The sequence below is a fragment of the Dermacentor albipictus genome, chromosome 1, assembly GCF_038994185.2.
Source record: "Dermacentor albipictus isolate Rhodes 1998 colony chromosome 1, USDA_Dalb.pri_finalv2, whole genome shotgun sequence".
NCBI lineage: Eukaryota > Metazoa > Arthropoda > Arachnida > Ixodida > Ixodidae > Dermacentor > Dermacentor albipictus.
Window position 1 is genome coordinate 423,055,794 of NC_091821.1, and position 22,853 is coordinate 423,078,646.

The window sequence follows — 22,853 nt, forward strand, 5'->3', positions numbered from 1 at the left end:
GTTAACCAAAGTTTAGAAAGAATGAAAGCCACTGATAAATTATATGCTTGATGCGGAGCACTTAAATTTGGCCCTTGATGATCACAAGGACCTACAACCTATCAACTCGATGCACTTGTACACACCTGTCAAAACTGCTTCAAGGTTTTTTGCATAAGCATTCTTAGGCAACTCACCAAGAAAATCTGTCCGTCGGTCTGTTTGTAACACATGACACAATGCGCTCCATAAAGAAAAACAGAAAAAACTTGAAAGGAAAAATTTGAAAAAAAAAATGTTGCTGGTAATGAGTTTCAAATCTATGACCCTGCGCTCAGAATCCAAGTGTCTTACCCACAGGGCTAAGTCCTCACACTAGCAGAACGTGAATATATCGGAACCATATAAATGTGCTGTACTGCGTTGTTTGTGTTGTCGCGCAACACAGACAGATAAGCAGTCAATGAGTTGATAAGGATGATAAGGAGTGATGAGGGGTTAGCATATCTGCATGATTCAAACATGCACCTTTCTTTTAATAAAAGGTGCACTCAAATTTGCATGCGGGTTACAATCCTAATTAATTCTGCTTAAAATAAAAAATGAAACCAATTCTTACTAAAAAAAAATAGCTCAATGCAAGGTAGCTAACGATACTGCCACCGAACGGGTCGCCTGAGGAAAGTGACCCTCAGACACATCGCAAGGTGGGTCAGTTGCACGAGCTTCCAGAAGTGTTGCATTTCTAATGCATTATATGGAACTGAAGATGACTTTCCGTGGCAGGTAGCCAGAGAAAAGGAGACGTTGCCGGACTTCAGTAGCGACTAGCCACTAAGATTCAGCTGTGAGTATGTCTGTGTGCCTTTGTATGTTCCATAATATTGTTTCAACATGGTACGCGTCGACTCAGGTGTCATTACTTGATGTGTGCATTAGAAGTGGCACCAAGTTATTTTTTAAATATTTGGGTGGTAATATAACTGTGCGTTGCAATCGGTGGTGTGGTAGAATTATGCAAATACGGTATATCAGTGTGATCGCAGTTGGTATTCGTTTGACATGGATGGGCGAGATGCTAAAGAGCAATAAGGGCTTATAATGGTCAGAGCAATTCTCATAAGGTTGATAAGGACCAAGAAGGGTTGGATCATGTCCAATAACCCAAGCAACCAGCAGGCGTTCGGCAGACGACACCGGGCCAGCATCATGACTGCCAATTAAATCATCGTGACCGCGTTCGGCCGACATACGGGCCAGCGACTTCCCCACGACGGCAACAGCATGGTTTGTCTGCGGCCAACGTTCTTTTTCATTTTTCATTTTTAGGTTTTCTTTTTCTTTATATACTGGGTGCTTTTTTCTTATTTCATTTTTTTAAGGCCTTATGTCGTAGATACCAGCGTGTTTCGCTTCTTCAACAGGGTTACCCTAGAGGTCAACACTACATTCTGGATAAGTCGCAAGTGTAGTAGCATGTAATTGAAAAGAAATCGTGCTAACTACATTTTTATTTAATTACTTTAGGGCACATGTTGTAACGGTGGAATTAGAGGCCATAAACATGCAGGACCTATTTAATCAGAAGCAATTTTGTAACTAGCATCAATTTTAATATATACGAAGCCAAAGACAGCAAAATGAGTTGGTGTCCCAATTACTTCTCTTGCGCATTGCATATATTCGTAGTGTAGCAAGAAAATAGCTATGACCCCAAGGCATTCTTCCTGTATACTTTGACATATACCTTGAAAATGGCTGGTTCCAATTGAATAGGCCCTGCATGTTAACGGACTAATTTCCACCATTGCAACATGTGCAGTATAAAGTTATTAATTAAAAAGATAATTGGCACAATTTTGTCAATTAGTAACTTGTGCAGTACAACTCATTTAGAAAGTAATGTCCCCCTGTAAAATGTAACCCAGACGAAGAAGCAGAATGCTAGTATTTGCAACAGGAATGAAAAAAACTTGTTTGGCATAAGAAAAGACATCCTGTACAATTTACTATTTAATTCATGCACATGTTTGTCTTAAAGTGCGCTAGAGAAGGCAAGTGCTTTGTAGACAAATTATCAGTACAGCTCATTTTTGTCAAATTTTATTGAACTATTTAGATACAAACACAACATAAATTAGAATACATCGCTGTGAAATGCTATAATAGTAGGTTAGTGGTTGTGCTAAACATAAAACGTCAACCAATCAATGTACTTGAACATGTGCTTCCTTGAATTGCATAAGTCCATTCACTAGAGACCTGTGCAGCCACGTCACAGTTGACTGATATTGCTATGGTTCTGCTCTGGTATCTGAAATACAGACATGTACTATGTAAGTTTCAGAAATGGGACATGTATAACTATTGTTTGGGTGCTGAATATTGGAACAGATGCCTTGTGGACTCTCATCGGAAAAGATTCACTGTTAGCCCCCTACCCAAAAACATGGACCCAAACCTCCACACGGCGCGAAGGGACGCAAAGGCGAAATACGTCGAAAAGTACCTGGCCACAAAAAACACAACAGTATACACAGATGCTGCAGTATACGCCAAGCAAAGAGGCACAAACATAGTAAAGACTGCTGCGACAGTAGTAAGCCAGGACTACAAAGAGATCAGCAGCGCGTCAATGAAGGACTGCTCGGTAACGGAAGCTGAGGAAATAGCCGTAGCTCTAGCGGCAGTAGAGGGCTACCAATCCAAAAGGTCTTTAACAATACTCACCGACTCGCAAACTACATGTCGGAATTACATGAACGGCAGAATAGGACGCAGAGCGCTTCACATCCTCCGCTCCTGCAGGGCTAACAACAAAGTCAGGCATACAATTTTCTGGGTACCGGGACACGCTGGAATAGAAGGGAACCTAAGGGCGGACAAGGCAGCTCGAGAGCACACAAACCGAGCGGCCACAAGCACCGACCCTGAGGAACCCATACCAGTCAACCCAAGCTACTCAGACATATTGAATTACTATAAGGGGGTCCGAATCAAATACCCTCCACCCCACAACAGCCTAAATCAGCATGAAGCAACCTCTTGGAGGAGGGTGCAAACAGGAACATATCCAAACCTAAACACACTAAGCAAGATGTTTCCCACCCAGTATAGAGACATTTGCCCCTGGTGCGGCGCCAAGCCCACCTTATATCACGTTACATGGGAATGCGTTCAGAATCAGCAATTCTTTCAAATAAAAGACCCGAGTGCGGAGCAGTGGGAGAGGGTGCTCTCCAGCAGCGACCCGAAAGTCCAGCATGGACTAGTAAGGCATGCTCGCCGAGTAGCCGCCCTCAGTGGTGCCCTGGAATAGGGGCGTCGACCCTGCGCAGATGGGGAAGAAGATCGTGAAGATGGCCAACCACGTCTGCCACCGCTAATTTCTACACCATTAGAGCAAATAAAGTTTTTCCTCCTCCTCCTCCTCAATTTGAAATTCTGAGCATTGTACTTATGAACGGGTTCTGACAAATACAAGTTTTTTCATGACAAACACTAACTACGCATCCTACATGCAAAGGCAATCTCACGTTATTTAACCTCAAAATAAGCGTTGCAAAAATCTTACACCAGTGGGTCGAAATAAGCCTTTCTTTAAATTATCTTACGCAGGTCACCACAACCACAACGTTTTGTGAGCATGGCATATACAGGATGTCCCAGCTAACTTTAGCCACAGTTTAAAAATATGCTGATACACCCTAAAACGACACGATTAAATGCATCTAGCCGACTATTGTAAGTAGTAAGTCACACTATCTTTTGTATTCTGCTTAACTGCATAATTAGTCAAGATTGATTAACCAACTTTTGAAGCAACGAAGTTAGGCAAAAAATTCCAATTAGAAAGTTGTAGAGCGCTTTTCAAAATGTCAGATTAAAATGTTTGTAACTTTCTATCTAGTATTAGGTATTAGTGTTTTTCCACTTATTTCAGATGCCCGCAAAATAAAAAAATTATGTCCCATGCCCGCTTGCGTGTCATGATTGCAGCGCTCTCAAACATTTCTTGTACAAATGAACACTGCATCTGGCAGGGTGTGCTCCTGCTTAAAAGGCGACAGGGCAGTGGCGAAGGCATTGGCTGTGCGATTTGTGTGACTAATGTGCTTCCCTTGTAGCGGTTGATGACAGCAATACGCAGGCGCAGCGGCAGCACAACAGGCATAAATGCTATGTTCGTTTGTATGCAGAGCATTTGGCAGCGCTGTAATCACGGTGCGCAAGCGGACATGTCACATGGTATTTTTTGTAATTCGCAGGCATCTGCAGTAAGCGGAAAAACACTAATGCCTAATAGATAGAAAGTTAGAAACATTTTAATTGGATGTTTTGCTAAGTGCTCCAACACCTTATCATTGGAATTTTTTGCCTAACTTTGTTGCTTTCGAAGTTGGTTGATTAATCTTGACTAATTATGCAATTAAGGAGAATACAAAAAATAGCGTGACATACTCCACACAATAGTCAGCAAAATGCATTTGGTTGCGTCGTCTCAGAGTGCATCAGCATATTTTTAAACTCTGGCTAAAGTTAGCTGGGCCACCCTGTATAGTATGCTACAAGCATTGCATGCACACGTCCGTGCGCCATGCATATCATGACGCACCCACAGTCTCTTAATTCGCTTGCACGACAAGCTTTGGCATGCAAACTCCTGCATATAAAGTGCAGCTACGAAGACCACAAGGCATCGAATTTAGGACGCGCTATTAACGTGTCGATTTTGACAGGTCGAAAAGTGCAGATGAGCTCTCGAAACAAAGAAACGCAGCCTTACGTACTCTCCTTCCAAAATAACGTCACAAAAGATAGGCTCTAATAGCAGAAATAATATGTGTGACTTACGTGTAAATGTGGAAGCCCGTAGGAGTTCCAAATCCGCAGTCTGGAAATGTCCGTTTCTCGCAAACAAGAAGCGCAGTGCCACAGAAACTGTGCAAAGCTGCGCCAATTAAGCAGCCACTGAACGATTCTTCCCGCCAAAAGTTTCCCCGAACAGCCACCACCTACACGCCCGTCACCATATGCACTATTTCATGGTCAGGTTCGCCGTGATCTGCCATCTGTCAAAGATTCCAAATCTGCAGGGTCACAGCAAGTTTGCGAGATGCCCTCTCCCCCCTTTCCCCTTGTCGTATGTAACCAAGTCATAACACCTCCGTGTCCGCCTCACAAATCCAAAGCTACATATATAGTCTTGTGACGAGTTGCTTGAAGCTACAAAAAGAAAGATGATAATAACAATGTGTGTATGCAAATGGCTTCAGTAACAATAGACCGCCGTTACATGAATCACAAAGATGGTGGCTGTGAACAACATTGTTGCCATCTCGAGCACTCGCTTTCGTTTGTGAAGAGGTTTGTCAGCTTTCCGAGTGTTGTGCGGTTGCAGCTAATAGATCTGCATCCATTAGGCACCAAACCATAATGTTATAGTCGATGACGCTCAATGAAGAAGCACTGATCAGGCCGAATGCCAAGGCAGCATGGCTGTGATGAAAATTCGCCGTTACCTGATGTGTTAATAGGCTGCAAGCTTTCGTGGAATGCTTGCCACTAGTATGTTTATATGGTTGGCGCATTATGTGATTGGTCCTGAAGTCATGTGTGTGGGTTAGATTGACAGTTGTTGAAGCAGTATGAAACTTGTTGTCATGATCAACACGATCTGCATGCCTGTCAGCGTTGGCCAGATCTTCGCATGTTACGAAACACGCACTGCTTTTGTTGCCGTTCCTTCTCTCCACGTCGCATTTATCATTTCAATGGGTTCTGTCAACCTGGACAAACCTTGTATAGACAGAGGCAGTCATGGGCAATGCGGTACCATTCTCTGAAATGTGCCGTGTGGGCGCTGTGTGTGTGATCACCATATTGGCCCGACGTCAGGGAATGCCCACAGTGCCAAAGTTCGCTACTGCGTCAGCAAGGGCAGCCTGTCCGCAGCACAGTTGGCTTCCCTTTTGCACCGAAAACGAAGTGAAAAGCTCGCTTGGCCAGCATCGAGCATGAGGGGCTCAGTGGCACATGCAACATGTAGTACTGACAGGTCTCAACACCGAATATTAAAAAAATCAAATAGTATATATTCGACTCGTGAGTCAAATTCAAATGTTCTCTATTCAATTCAATGATATTCGATATTTGCACACCCATACCAATAAGGTTTGAACAGGTCAGATCGAGTCTGATACCCCTGACACATGGGCAAGACTAAAGTCCTTTGCAGTAAACTCCCTTTGTTACTTTAAAGGACCCTTTGTGGAAAGAATTTACACTGATGACACACGGCACTGCACTGACTTCCTTAGGTGGTTCCTCAGATGAATGCCGCAAGAAAAAAGCGCTGGTTGTTAAAGCAGCAAGGGAGAAAACATTTTTAAAAAGCTGTGTATTCCGATTGCATTTCGCTACTGTAGAACCAAAAACTTTTTTTTTTCCTTGTTGATGGCTTATAATGCGCATATCAGTTTCTTTTATTTGCGTTTTTGTGCTCTTAGCAGCAACTATATACAGTCGGTGTTTTGCTATGCTACAGTGTACTAGAATAGCTGTGCATGCCATTTATTCTGGTGCTGGCCACGTTTCTGTTGTTTTTCACGTCTTTGTTGTCCCTTCCTTCGTGCGTGCAGGCTTAACGAATTTTATTCAATGTGTCATTAGCACAATTGTGATCGTGTGACAAAACTGCGCATTTGCATCATGGCACAGCGAAACACTAGCGATAGATCTAGAGTTGAGGTCGCCCTGACGCTTGTCGCTATCGGATCTCTTGAAGATCAGATAAACGCAGCCAAAGCGAAAGTGGAAAACATGAAACATTCATTCGTCATAAGCATGCTTCATGTTGACTGCTTCGGTACTGTCTCCTCGAACTGCCAGCCGCGGAAGGTGGGCCTACATGCGCAATGGACGATGGTTTCACGATGCTAACACACCAAAGACGACGCAGGAAATGACACTGCCGGAATTCAACATGGCGGCACTAGCGACATGATGCAAGCGTTTGAAAATATACTAGAGTAAATCTTCACTGTTTGACAAATCACATTACCGCAAAAAATGCAAACATTTTCGCAAGGTAATAAAATACTTATGGGGCACCGTAGTTGTGTGGCAGGTTTCCTTCTATTGACGAGTTGCGCACACTGTGTGCGAGAGTAACTCCTTTTCCACTCGAAAAGTAGATACGCGATCTCCTTTCCCGCAAAGTAACTTTGCCTTAAGGGAGATATTCCTTTATTGTGTGTCACTGCACTTGAGCGCTTTTCCGGTAGATGTCCTCTTACCTAAAGGACTTTAGAGTACCCATGTGTCAGGGGTATGATAAGGTTGATAATGGCCAATAAAGGCTGATAAGAGTTGATAAAGGTCAGATCGAGTCCGATAAAGTTGATAACGACCGATAAGGGTTGATAAGGATCAAATCATGTCTGATAAGGGTTATAAAGACAGATAAGGGTTGACAAAGATTCAGAGTCATTCTGATAAGGTTGATAACGAATGATAACCCCCTTGCACAGAACACCACAGCCACATGGCATCATGAGTCAACTGGCATGGTAGCTAAGCTCAAGCTGGACAACATGTGTTCTGCAAAAGCCTTACCTGAGTATCCTGATGCGGCACAAATCGATCAGCCGCTGAAGACATGGGGCCCTGAGTGCGGTGGGTTCATATTCTGAATCACGAGCCTCATCGTAGCTGCAAGCATGTTTAGCGACGAATTCTCCGTGTTTTAGCAGCTCTTCTTCAGAGAAGCATTTCTCGTCCCCCAGTTCCGGCACGCTTGCATCCTGAGCACAGACAACACACAACCACTGCTTACCTGCCAACCTTACATTTATGAAATACTACAGTCGAAGTAAAAAAAACACTGCAATTAGGCAAAATATACTAAATTTACAGGCCTTAAATATTCACAGGCCTTATTTTGTAGGGACGCTGTGAACAGGCACTCTGCTTATTTATTCCCAGCAAGAATTATCTACTAGTATTTGCGCAACAGACAAATTGAAATGTCTATGAAGTTTGTTCACAAAATGTTTACCTAACAGAGGTCGATATTTCGGTTGCCATTATACAGAAGTACTGACAGCTGGGCAATTTGATACTGAATCATATTAACTGCACAACAATACAGGGACTAAGAAAGAACACAAGAAAAATGTCCGGAAAAATGTAGAAGCTCCCGGCATGCATAGTGATGATGGTTGCCAGGTCAAACACAAAGATTGCTACAGGTCGTGCAAGACTGGCACAGTTACCAAGTGCCGTTAAGCTGTGGCAAGTCATACATTGGCCAAAGTGGTTGCTGCAACAACATTAGACTTAGGGAGCATGAGCTGGCCCTCTGCAACTCATCCCGCACCCATTTAGTTGACACTTGTAGTTTTTGCAGCTGTAATACTTTGCTAACAAACACATGCATCCTTCCGTCTGAAAAGCAAAAAACTAACAGGGAAGTTATAGAGGCATTTCATATCAGAAACATGGGCGACGCATGTGTCAGTCAGCTTTCCATCACATCGTCAGGTAAATAATTTGCATTTTTGCCCAGCACATGTCGCAATGCACATTGAATTCCCTTAACAATTGCGTAACTTTGGCCTTTTCAAGGGTTGAAAGAAATTCTTTTCTGTTTAGTACTTCCCTGTGGTGTTCAATTCTACCACCTGGGTGGTCATGCAACGATGAAGTACATAAGTGTCAAATTTTCCTGAAATAAACCAGTTGAGAGATTGCACTTGCACCGTCTTTTCTCTCTTCGTCACTATGTTGTTGTAGAGTTAATATGAATGTGCCATTACACAGTTAAACCTCGATATAATGAAGTTGTTATATTTGGCGATTTGCTTCATTATATCTAAATTTCATTATATTAGAATTCAACCTTTTATGCAAATAAATACAGTTGCCGATTGATTCCTCTTACACAAAAAGGGGCCACAGAATTTACCAAATTATCGGGCAATTGAAAAAAGCAAAGTTCAAAGAAATCATTTTGTTGAAGCAACGAATTCATTTTATTCAATTTTGGAGTCTGTGACGAATGACACAGTTTCATGCCATGTCAACGATATCTTCATATCGGCAGTATAAATTATTTGAAGCCAGTCACACTGTTGCTTCCACTCCACTCCTGCGTCTGATAACGTCACCCACACTGGGTCAAACCCTATCGTGAAAAGCACTGGCAGCAAGAGCGAATGCTTCATCTGCCTCTCGCTTCCATAGGTCTCCAAAACTTGACATTACGCAACCTCCTATACTAAACGCATGGGAAGACAGCTTACACGATGCCACATTGTCTCGGTGCACCCACTATTTGCACATGTGGCAGATTACACCTAAAACAGGGTGAACGGCTGCGTATGCGCTCAGCCGCACTTACAGCCATGTGCCGCCTCAACCGAGATGCACACCAACTTACCCTTCTCCCCCGCCTTCTCATGTGCGCTTGATTGCGTTACTGTTAGTTCGCTCCCTTTACCCTCTTTTCCTTTGCTTGAGCGGGGGGGAGGCGGCGCTCATGAAACCATCTTTCTTATCTCACCCTCGCACCCTTTCACTCGCACCTAAACCGCACAGTGCGCGGGGTGTGAGAGGATCTTGTCACACTTGGTCTTTATACGGTACACGACACCGCTCCACTTTGGCAGTCGCATGATTATTTGAGAGGTACATTCGTTCACGAGAAGTCGCTTGTAATTCAATCATTTGACCATCTGCATCCACAGAAGTTTCCATTTATTTCCTCAGTATTCTATTTTTGGTGGCAGTGAAATCTTGTTATATTGAAATTGCGTATAAAAGCATTTCGTTATATTGAGGTTCTAAATACCTAGTGTTCTATGGACAAGAGGTTATGAAAAGTTAAATAGTTTGCTACATCAAGAATTTCATTATATTGAAGTTTGTTATACTGAGGTTCAATTATATATCAGTTCTATAAAAATCAAGAGGAAATGCAAGCATGAAATGGCTACTGGCAAAGCTGATTGGTTGGAGATGATGCAGTCAAAACTAGCTATGTCGAACTCGCAAAAAAAAATTCCTACCAATTCGATATAGAGCATAATTCGATGTAAGCCTGCTAAAAAGTGGATGTCATAAAAACACATGCCATTTATAAAAAATACTTTATTGGTGACACTAGCTTAGTTTCGCATCAAATATTTCCTTCTGCTTGAGCGATTTCGCTGCCTGCGATGCACGCACATCTAAGGAGTCAAAGTAGCTGAGGCCACAACCTTCCACATTCACACAGAAGCACCGAACTAGTGCGAGCGCACCAATCACCTCGGAGGATGTGGGCAAAGGACCCTCGTTGCTTTCATCATTGTGCCCACTTTCACTTGTGCTCGGTACAATGTTGACAATGTAGTCTTTGTTTTCGGGCTCGACTGTAGTCGTGACACCATCATCTGTACTTGCGAACTTGTCGACCACCGATTCGTCAACGGCTTCTGGACAGCTCGCTTCAAACTTCGGCAACACCGGCAACGACTTTGTTGCACTCATCAGAATTTAGTCATCACCGGGCACGCGGAAGCCGGTACATCTGAAGCAATTTCGGATGAACCACTGGTACACGGCCGTGTGTACGCATCTGGCGCCACGGCCACCTGGTCGCGAGTTTGTCTGCTTTAGCCCTAATCTACTAAGCTGACATTTGCAAATTCCTTGAGTTTTCCGGATTTTCTCTGAGTGCAATGCAAAATTTGCTGAGTGACACAGAACTCTGTACTGTGTCAAAACGGGCTGACACCATGTTGCCCGATGCTGTCACTCTATAGTAAGCGTGTTAAAAAATAAAAAAAAGACTTAATCCAGTCTCAATAGTGAAGAGTAGTGTTTATTTTACTGAAAAAGAAAACAAAAAGCAAAAAACAAAAGTAAAATGCAGAGCAAATAAAACATATTTTAAAAAGTGGCAAAGCCCATTTCAAATACAAAAAAGAAAACAAAAAGCAGAGAACAAAATTAAAATACAGAGCAAATAAAACATATTTAAAAAAGTGGCAAAGCCCATTTCAAATACAAAAAAGATGGTAAAGCCCATTGCAAATCAAGTTTAACATTTTCAAATAGAAATAAAAAGAGATGCATACATAAACAAATATTTTCGAATATAAGCCACTTCTATCAACTGACAGCAATCTCATTGGTATGAAGACTGATCTTTGTCACCAGTGCGATTCTCTCTCTACAGCTGGAAAGTCAACCTCAACTGTCCTGTCATACTCTGAGCCTGTGCACAATGCCTGTGTTGCATTTTACTGCTTTAAAGAGCTTATTTTGGTTTGGACACTTTGTTTTTTGAGCTCAAGCTCCTTCAAATAAGTGGTGGCACACTTCCTTTCCCATCATTCCTAAATGTGTTGGTCCTTTCTGTCATCCTCCTCCCGCCGCGCGTTCGCCCTATGGAACATTTGAAGCATTCTCTCGGTCAGTTGTACAGTCAACGTCCAAAAAAATCGGGCAGTCCGAAAAAAATGAATGCATGTCTCTTACTGCCTTTACAGGCGCCTCCAAAAAAGCTCTGAAAATGACAGGAGACGCCAGGTGTACGCATGTATAATTAATTAATACATACTGTGTTCCGTGACAACTGGCCCTTCCCATGCTTGTTGAGCTTCACAGCAAATTTCTTGTATGCTTCAGCGCTTAACATTCTTGTGTTAAGGCGGAGCTGACTTTTGGAAACCAGCATAATGCAATGCGCCGGAGTCGGTGCCATTGCTGACAGTGGCGAATTCTCTCAATGAAAAACACGGCACAGAACGGCTAGAAGCTTAATAGCGAACGTTGAAGCAGCTCGGCCTAGCGTTGCCGCGGTAGTGGCTACGGATGCCAGCGGATCTGCATGCGAGAGCGCCGGTTTGAGGCGGTGAGATAATCAAAATGGCGGCAGTGGTGGTTTTGATTAATGCCATTTTGGACCTGCAGTCACGGCAAAAAGTCCAGAAAATTGGACGGTGAAGGGTTCTGGTGTTCGAAATTTCAGATGTTCTTATACATTGACTCTATGGAGTACATGGTGGTGCCATGAAAACGTCTTAATTATCGGGCATGTCCCAAAAGTCGGGTGTCCGGAAAATCAGTGGTACACTGGCAACTCCTCCAGCTAACGACACGGTGTCAAAGACGATTCGTTATGATTCCTCTGCTACTCGAGCCAGCATTCGTGCAACTTTCATTCCCTTTCAATAATATTACACTAGTTTTCCCAGATATAAGCACAAAGTCCCAGTTTTCCCTGAGTATTTCCACACTATGCAAAATTCCTGAGAATTCCTGGTTTTACCGGTTGGTAGACACCCTGATTTTCTGTGTGTCCAAAGTATAAAACTAATGTAGAAATTATATTAAAGCTCCTGAACAAAATAAATATCTATTGCGCACCATAAAGTCAGCTTCACCGCAATACATCCCTGTTATGCGGCAAAGCATACAAACGCCACAAAGCAGGCTTCAGTATTGTGTCCGATTCCACTGCGTGGGCGATTGTCGGCCCAATTTTCTTGAAAAAAAAGAGGCGCATGTTAGGATCGGGTAACACCGTAATCAGACATTGTGAGCTACAGTTATTGCTTGAAAATCCCTAGGGCACACCAAAAATTCAGTCGAACACACTTATAACAATACCACCTTTAAAGATATAACAATGAGCAGCCAATGCAATGCCAACTTTTGTATGTGTTCTATGGTAAAATAAATGGCTTACTACAATGGTCCCATACCATGTCATTTGTTATAAAAATTAAGTCTAGCTACTCAGTGTGTGCACCAAAGAAACCTGAAATGCAAAATCCTCTAAAAAAATAACGCCAGCCACTTTCCCACACTTGGATTTGTGTCGCGCACCCTACATAGAACGCCTTCAGTGCATCGCATCAGCTCCTTGTGCACCCCTCTCCCGTCTTTCTTCTAGCCTTTCGCCAATGTTGGAGGGGTGGAAGGCAGATGGGAGAAGGGCGACAAAGGTGTGTTATGTGCAGTGCGTGGCAGAAAGACGTGTGCGGCGAAGCGGTTCACATTCTTTTATTTTTTCCTGGATATGGCATTTCTTCGCTCTTTGGCGCAGATACCCAAAAGGCAGATTTAATTGTTATAGGCAAGAATACAGCATGGGAAAGTTGTAGTAAGTGGTTTATTTTACCACAGAACACACAAAAAAGTTCACAGTGCAGCAGTTGCTCATTGTTACATCCGGGTATTGTTAAAACCAGTACTGCTATAAGCGGGTTTGTCTACATCTTTCTGTCTCAGTAAAATGTTGGTCCCCTATGTTTTCTTCATGCAACCCAGCTGTAACAATTATCAGTTACAACAATGGGATTTTCTTCGCAGTTGATTATTGCTATAGGCAGGTTCGTCTATAGGCATTTTCGACGGAAGGTGACATATGTTCAACGCATTCACTGTCCCCTAAGCTCTGCCGTGACAGACACTGCCACTAAAAGGGTCACTACTGGGGTAACTATAGGGCTCAGGTGCATGTGTACTGACTAGTCAAATTCAAATTGTGCAGTGAAGACCAATTTCAGGATCAAAATAACAAAAGCCAGGCCACATAGAATTGCTATGGCACTGCCAGGACCTTCAGCCTGAATCAAATGAACAGGAGTCAAGTTAACAGAAGTCTACTGTATTTTACAATGAAGTTCACGCTAAACTACATGCAAATAAAAATTCATACAGTTATTGATGTCAATATGATAATCACGTACAAGCTCTAAAAATCAGCTATTTTACAATAAGATCATAAAAGTTTGTGGGTATGCCACTGTCAGAGTGTAAGTCAACATGTGAACACAACAGGTTGCTACTTTTGCAATGGGACGTTAAGAACAAATGGAAGTACAGTCCAACCTTGTTATTATGAAGTCACATTCGACACAAAAATGGCTTCATTATATTTGATATTCACTACAAGTACACATACTGATAACAATGAAAAAACATTACAGTCAGATTTATGCAAAAGAAACACAACCTAGCTTGTTATGTTGGCACTGTAAGCATTCCTTTTGCAGCTGCAATGATGTCTTTTTTCTTTCGTATATTTTTTTCCTAGAACTAAGCTCTTGATAAGACAGTCGAAACACTTGTTTGTTAGGAATACTCACCTGAATAACTTTCACAAGATTTTCATAGCTGCAGTCGGGGTCCTCATTGACAGCGTCAACCACCAACTTTGTGAGATACATCTTGCGACGCAGTGGCTTCACAAAATCAGCATAGACCTTGTGCTCATTGGAGATGTAGTAGTCGGCAGAATCTGTCAAGATACGAAGTCCTGCATACTTCAAGTGGCCTTTTAATAATTCACAAGCATTTTTATCACCAGATCAATGGTGAGATGTTGCCAAAATGCACAATGCTACCTGCCTTATAGGTGGGATACAGTGAAATAAGTAAACTTGATTTGCAGTTAAATGGTGTGTCAAAAGCAGTTTCTCATCTGCATACAATTTTTTTCCTGCCACTGAAGCTGTACGTCTTTAACAAATAGAGAGAAAGAAAAAGAAGTCCTGTTTATTTGAGACTTAGATTATCGATCACATCATGCCTTCTGTACTTGCATATTCTTTTAACCTGTAGACATTTTAGCAGCTAGGCCTTCTGTAAACTTGCTGGCACTGTCAAAATGTGCAAAGGAGCATCCCTACTGGCACTTCTTTGAATGACTGATCCCTTATAGTACATGTCTCGTTTAATATTGTCACGTAGTAGTGACAGTTAATAATACAGCGGCAGATCTGTGAATAATGAAACTAACTTTTATTGGCCAAATCGTGCTCACAAAAGCAGGTTACATTCAAAGCACACCGATAGCGGCAAACATGGTCTGTCATCATCGAAATCTGATCAGTGGGTCAAGCGCTTCAACTTTTATACATTATTCATTGAAGGTTCCAGAGAAATCGCAGGTGCCTGCATGTCTTCCAGAAAATACCCCACAATTTCTGTCATGCATACATGCAATCAGCTTACACATGTTCGGTGACAACAGACAGCGGATAGACCCATCTATAACATTCGAGAAACTTCTGATACATAAAGGCATGCCCTGCGCTGAGCGATAATATTTGTTCGGCTTTGAAACGTAGTTGCCTGATAAAGATGAACATGTACACATGTCAATATATGTATACAAATAAATATAAAAGCTCATTTACATTATCTGTTTTGCAAGCATAATTTTTTTTTCTGTATGTTGATGTAGAAATGAAAAATGAGGAGTCCAGATGAAACCCAGTTGTCTTAGTCGAACAAGCCTTCAGGGCCAAAAAACCTAATCTATTATTTAATACTTGTAATTTAAACTAGATGAGAGAATGTGAATCTCAAAGACAGCATGTTCAGCATGATATGAACACTGGTAGAGCAAAGGAAGAGCCCGCCCCACTGTGCACAAATCAACGTTGCTGGTACCTCAATTTGGTCAATGGCATTTTGGTCAAAATAAGCACAACAAGAAACCATCGGTATTTGCCAGTGCTCCATGTAAGCACTATATCTTCAATTGTGGAAACCTGCCGTGCCACAGTGCTTAGAATGCTTGGCTTGAAAATGCATGAAAGTTTATCTGATGCCAAGTACTATGTACTTTTCAGTCCCAAATTATTGTTCAATGTTTTTAAAGTGTCCAGATTTATACATTTTCCAGAAACATAAAACAATCCCTGGAAAAATAAAAAACTTGGGCCTGTAACATTTATATTTATATTATATTAAAATTTATTGATTACGCATATTGATTTGTTATAGATGATGCACCATTAATATATATATTACAAAAAGAACCGAATTATTTGTTACCTGTTGATGCGCTGATTATCATTCAGTAAAGGGCCTTAAATGATTGAATTCTGGAGCTTTAGGTGCCAAAATCGCCCTCAGATTAGAGAGGCACACTGCAGTAGGGGACTCCAGAACAATATCGACTACTTTTTATGAGCACCTAAATTTAAGTATGCGGGCACCTTCATTTGGTGAAGGTAAACTCTGCAAGTTTCATCTTATTTTTGATTGCAAGAATCAAAGGCATGCTGCTTTTTTTTTTTTTTCAACAAATTCAGGTGTGCGTTAGACTTGAGTGCACATATACTATGAACCTGTAAAAGCTATGTGTGCACTAGATTCAGGGGTGCGCTAGAATCGTGTACATACAGCCAAATAGTACTCGACAGACAATTCAATTAACTTTGTCAGTCCCGTCATGGTCGGATCAACATAAGTTGACTGACCCAGTAGGATATCTTTCTTTTACTTTGAATTTCCGCCATGACTGAACGAAAGTGCATAAAATGAAGAAACACAATTCGCTCGTTTCCTAGCACATAACTAACATGTCCATGCAACCTTTAGTAGGCACATATTAAAGACAGCATCAGCTGTTAAGCAGAGCACTTTCCTGATATTCACTATTTTCTACAATCTCCCTCAACTCCGAGAAAAACCCAATACTACACGAACGCCAGAAGTTGGCCTCTTGCTTTTTAGGTGTAAGCTTTTGCATAACAGTCATAGTAAACAAAGAGAGCACTTCGAGAACACTCCTAAGTTTACATCTGACCATGACATCATGCATCATGCCACGACTAGTGAGGTACTCTCACATGCTTGCATTAGATCAGATTCGCTGTGTCTTCTCGACAATGCTTCTAACTCCAATGCATTACTTTGGTCAGCTCAAACGTATGCCACATATTTCCCGATTGCCCTAGCACCATGTTGAAGCCGCCATGGGCATCTGGAGGGGTTACACCATAACACTTAAAGGTTTCATGCCACTAAGCTGTTACCATTTTTCTCAAAGGAATTGTTTTAAGACTTTGAAAGAACACTGGAGCTTTGGAAGCACTTTTACTATTTCTTAACCATTAGCAACTCCTCATAACTTTCACATTTAACCAGGCAGCTTTTACAACTCCCAACAGTAGCTATGCTTACTTTTCGGTAACTCCAGCAATTTTATCCAAATATATCTTGCTTGGTTCTTTTGTAGTAGTTGTTCAAATGCTGCACATCTCTACTTAACACTTGTCATGTACAGATGGACGAAAGACAGGAGTAAAACCTGAACAGCTAAAGCTGTAAAAGGCCCATTTTATTACTAAAACTTGCAACAAAACTAAGTGCTACCGAACTATATAAAAATGCCACATAAGCCCTAGCGTGGAGGTGTGCAAACCTTTCTAGTCCTGTGATTCCAGTTGGAATGAATGTTTCACAGGAAATATCCAACATCGAGAAAACCAACCAAACCAATTTATGAAATGCGAGTGTCAAAATGGCAATGGCACAGTTTGTTGACATTGTGCCGCAGATAAATATGGCTCCCTTTGAAATTTCACGAAAGTCCATGCATTACACTAAGGTTAGGCCTTAGCATTGAATTTTTGGAGCCTGCTTCCTAATGCTCTGAGTTGCACATAATTGGTCTTCAAATAATCCGTGGCACTATTTCACACCACTATGACTGTGAACTGAAAAATGTGAAGAGTGGCATGCTGCTTACAGCAAACTGAGTTATTGCAAGTTCAGGAGAAAAACCATCATTCATTGTCAAAAACTCTAGCGGGAATTTTTTTCCCTCTGACTTTTGTCATTCAGAAGCACATAATATAAAACCTTCATAAGATTTTAAAAATTCGGTCCAGAAATGGTTAAAGCATATATGGCTAAGTAGGGCCATTTCATATGAACAAATACAACATGCACATCACATGGCATTAATTATCTTTGCTAAATAGTGTTGCACTGAGTGTAGCAGGCATTATAGAAGAGCAGCATCCCCAAAGCCCCTAGATGACGCAAACGACACAAAAATGCACTGCACAGCAAAACACAAAGAACAAAGTGATTTATCAGCACAGCTTTTTTTCTCATGGCAAGTGATTGACATTGCCATCATGTGTTACAAGATCTGTCAAAATATATACAGAGAAACATGCAGTGCAGACAAAGCCAATAATCATTATGTCAAATGTACGGAGAAGGAGCAGATTTTCAAAAATAAATATTCTTGCACCAAAGTGGAAAGAGCAAAAAACAAAAAGACAAATAGAATTCAGATTTAAAAGTTTGCTTTTCCACACTGTCCTTTTGTCCCCCACACCTTTATAACACATGGCAAGCCTCTTTGAATGACTACTTTCTGCAGCTGCTGGCAGGCGACAACAAAAGTTAATGCTTGCACCATCGCGGCTTGCATCCCCATAGATGAAGGCAGGTTCGAATTTTTTTCTTAATAGCCAGACAAGTTGTTAAGCTCAATGACGTAGACTCTAAAATGCGATATTTCTGAAAGAATTGAGCAAGAAAAGCGATAAGAGCAAGATATTTTTTCGAGTAATCCAAGTAAAACATGCATGTTGCTGCGCATAGGTTGAGCAGGGAAAGTGGTGGTGCTGCAGGAGTGTTAGAATAATCAAGCACATCCAGGAAGTTGGTCAATGACAGTAAACAAATTCTCCCTCTTTGGCTTGCCTTTAGTATGAGCAGCTTTAATGGCAATGAGACTTGCTCACCAAAACTGATACTTTCGAGTGCACATTCACAACTTCACACTTGTTCACACCTGTTCACACCTGTTCATTTCGAATACTTTGAAAATTCCAAAGAATAAAATTTGAAGAGAAGTGAACATTTAATAGCATAATATATTATTGAATATTCACACAAGCCTAGTCTACACATGCCTATCATGCCCTGTAAGAGAGAATGACAATGACAAGAAAGAATATAAAGAATATTAAAGACAAAAGGGAAACCGTACCGGTGCTGATGCCAATCACAGGTTTCTCACCACTGCCATACCCGGTTAACCACCAACATCTTATTGGCCCAATACCCTTGCATTCAATGCCTGGAAAGCGAAAAGCACATTGAGTTTATGGTTTTAAGTAATAACTACAAAACTGCATGACTATATTATTCAGTTACCAGAAATCTATCAGAATTTTTAGACACAGTGCATTCAGGGCTTTGTTTCCAAGCTAACAGACACGATTTGGAAATTGCCTTCGTTTTTATTTGTTTTACAAAGACACAGTGCTGGCTTTCTGTAAGATGGTCAGGGCAGCAAACATTCTGACAATACGGTCAGAATGTTTGCAAAGAACACCTGTTCAATGAAATTACCTCTATAATTACCTCTAAGGACATAAGGATTTCTTATGTCCTGGCTGAATGCCTACCTTTAATGTGTATTGTGTGTACCTCTACAGTGAAAACCGCAACAATGAATTTACTTTTATTATTTATATTCATTCATTCATTCATTCTGCAGGCCAAGTTTGGCCCAATCAGGAATGGATTACAATGTTCACAAACAATAACAGCAAGTCATTCTATACAGTGAGAGATGCTTGCACATAATAATGAATTCAATAAAACAAATACGGAACACAAAATGAAAGGGCCCCTCAGCAGGTCTGGCCATTTTGAGATGACAAGCACTGTGCATAGAATGCACACTAACGATCACGTTTGCTGAGTACTATTATATTGCTACGCGCCGCGGAAAGAGCTGAAATTTCAAACTGAGCACCATTTGCCCTTCTCGCGAGCGCTGCACTCCAAATGAGAGGGATGACGCTTATGTGAAAGTGCTCCCACGTACAGGTGTCTGTGCTGTGGCGTCACTTGTAGCAACACGTGACTTCGAGAATTATTCAAGGCAACGTCTTTTATTTGTGTAATCTGTTGCTTCAAGAGATGAATTAATGTTTAGAGAAATAATAAGACACACAAACAGAATGTCTGTGTGTTTGTGTTTTGCTTTGCACCATAGTAAGAGAGATGTAATGTTTCTTCTTCTCATTCCCACGTCATCCAGTCACGCACGTAGGCCCCAAAACTACTTATGTAATTTTCTACAGTGTTCCAGCGTGATCATGATGTGTGATCCGGTCGTGTCTGCCTCAGTGTTCATGTAGCACTGACTTATACCTCTAGTCAGGTGTTCGCGTGCACAGCACACAAAATCGTGTGCTGCGCGAAATGAGACAAATGCAACAGCTCGCACGCGACACCGTCAGTGGAAATGTACCATGCAGAAAAAAAGGGGAGGGAAAAAAAATGAAGGTGGAGGCCATGACGTATGCGTCATGGTCCCCACCGTATGATGCATTATATATATCTATATATGTTATGTAAAATACGACAACCAGCAAACTGCAAAATAGAACATAACTCTTTAGTGCTGAAAAGTTCTTCAAGAGACTGAAGTATGTCATTTGTATTGTGCATGTCATAATGCAATCATTTCCAGTGGGATAATTTTTCCAAGATGAGTCTTTGAAGTAATTGGTATGTGCGAAAATGAGAGTTAATTTACAATGATGATGAGGTTTTGTAGGTCGCAGGTAATCTCTAATGTAATTTGAAATAATATGTTCTAAAGGTTTGCATGACATGCAGGTGAGAGAAATTGGCCTGTAGTTTGTTAGACAGGTACGATCATCTTTTTTTTAGAATCTTGTACGAATTTGCCTCTACAGCGAAGAAATTTAGGTGTCCCCAACAGCTGCTTTGTCACTTTACAATGAATCCATGTTATGGTGCAATCACTGTGCTCCATAGTCGCCACTAAGCTGTGGTGTGCACAGGGAGCATCGGTCGGCACCATGACAAAGACCGTGTAGGAGGGTTGAGACTCTGCAGTGGCTTGGTACCCCGACCCCCCCACCTTCTCTGTTGACATGATGACCTACTCAGAAGTGAGGAGCAGAACCTCACTGGTCAAAAACAAAGTAGCATCTACGCAGGTTATCATTACCTGCGTAGACGTCGGTTATGCCATGAGGAATTTAGGCTTCATATCATACTTACTAAATTGTTCCAGCATCCCGAATGTTTCAGAACACTGTTCTGTACACCAGCCTTACCACAATTAGAATTTGCTTCTACTGTGTGTAATTCTATTAGTAACCGTTAAAGTAACTTAATAGAAGCTGTCCAGCATCGATTGATTCACACTTACTATGACAGATATGTAGTATTGATTGAGGCTGATACTATGACTACTCAAGCCTGTTAATTGACTTAAGTATGCTTTCTTTGTGTGACGGGAGGCTTGTGCGTGACAAAGTTCTTGCAACAAGTGGTGTGTGGGCTGATTGATTGTCGTATGTTAGAAGGATTGTTGCAGTTTTGGGTTCCGTCACTGAGAACCAGCAGGTGTTCTGGTGTGTTTTACCTTAATCTTCCCCTAACTTCATATCATATTGACCGCAAATAAAGACGGGGACAGAGGGAGAGAACACATAAACAGCACGGGCGGTAACTTTCAACTCATTTATTCACAGCAGCCCGTGGGCATATATATGCAGAAAGAACATGCGCAGATCACAGCAAACAAGAATACACATCAGCTTAGTGTGGCAACCAATTATCAAAAAAATCTATTTCCGATTGAAACAACCTAATGGAGGTATCGCTAACACAGTCTTCGCCTTTCTTTTTTATGTGATAAGCCTCCATCAGTTAACGTGCAGTCTGGTCATGGCTTTTCCCCAGAATCTTTATCTCCTCAAAAAGAGGTGCACAATGACAGGCATTGCAGTGCGCAGGTAAGTGCGCCAATTCATCTTTCGTTAACTTTTGTTCATGTTCCCTGGCTCGATCATTTAGGCACCGTCCAGTCTGCCCTATGTAGGACTTGCCACACGCCAGGGGGATTTCGTACACAACTCCTACATTGCATTTTGCATACGGCTTGGTGTGGTTCTTACCACAACCTTGCCTTCCTTTAGGATCACGAGAGGCGCAGGGGCAGAGCCGCGCCAGCTTAAAAGGGGCTGAAAAGACAAGGGGGACTCCAAACCTGCCTGCCACCTTCCTTAGGTTGTGAGCGACCCTATGAATATATGGCACTACTTCAGGTCTTATGGCCAAAGTAGTCGTCCTCACCCATGCTTTGCCCCTAGATCCTTTTACCTTCTGCAGGAGGGTTTCCACCACTGGCGTTACCATCGAGTCAGGGAACCCTGCCGTCTTAAGACGGGAAATGTGATTGTCAAAGGCAAGCTGCATCTTGTGCACACACGATGTGCGGAGAGCCGATTCTAAGCAGAGCATCGCTACTCCTCGTTTAACAATCTTTGACTGGGAGGAATCATATGGCACCAAGCCCTTCTGTGCCCGAGGGAAGTACCGCCAGCACGCGTGGCCTTTAGCAAAGGAAATGCGTAGGTCTCAAAAACGCAGGGAATTGTCGAGTGGAAGTTCGTGAGTAAAAGAAAGCCCTCTCCCAAGTTCTTTAAAAACGGCTAAAATGCTGTCACAAGAAGTTAAACTTCCTTGCCCGCAGTTGGTATTTCGGTGGAAGATTTTTTAACTCTTTTAGAAACCTATCTTAACAGCACTTTTATTAGTTATGACGAACAGTTCTATTTGCAGAAACGTGAAATCTGCATCAGCTCGTGCATTGCGCCACTTTTGTGTAACATTTTTTTAGCTACCATTGACAGAGCGCTTGATCAGGCATTTGGGGGGGCGTTTTTAAACATTTTAAATGTTTTTAGGTATATGGATGATTGACTTTTTAATTGTTTTTAACGGGCAAGGAAGTTTAACTTCTTGTGACACCATTTTAGCCGTTATAGCCGTTTTTGCATTTTTTAGACCTACGCATTTCCTTTGCTAAAGGCCACACGTGCTAGCAGTACTTCCCTCGGGCACAGAAGGGCTTGGTGCCATATGATTCCTCCCAGTCAAAGATTGTTAAACGACGAGTAGCGATGCTCTGCTTAGAATCGGCTCTCCGCACATCGTGTGTGCACAAGATGCAGCTTGCCTTTGACAATCACATTTCCCGTCTTAAGACGGCAGGGTTGCCTGACTCG

The 22,853-nt window shown here is 41.9% G+C and overlaps 1 protein-coding gene across 3 annotated transcripts in view; it reads right to left on the reverse strand.

Annotated features, from left to right (window-relative positions):
- Positions 1–22,853, reverse strand: part of LOC135896956 (DNA (cytosine-5)-methyltransferase PliMCI-like) — a 186,984-nt gene that overhangs the window by 111,385 nt on the left and 52,746 nt on the right. For all 3 annotated transcript variants that reach the window (XM_065425518.2, XM_065425527.2, XM_065425510.2), the window contains exons 10-12: positions 18,782–18,871; positions 14,124–14,275; positions 7,597–7,784 (exon numbers count right to left, since the gene is read on the reverse strand). In XM_065425518.2, coding sequence (XP_065281590.2) covers positions 7,597–7,784; positions 14,124–14,275; positions 18,782–18,871 — 430 coding nt within the window. The remainder of the gene's footprint in view (positions 1–7,596; positions 7,785–14,123; positions 14,276–18,781; positions 18,872–22,853) is intronic.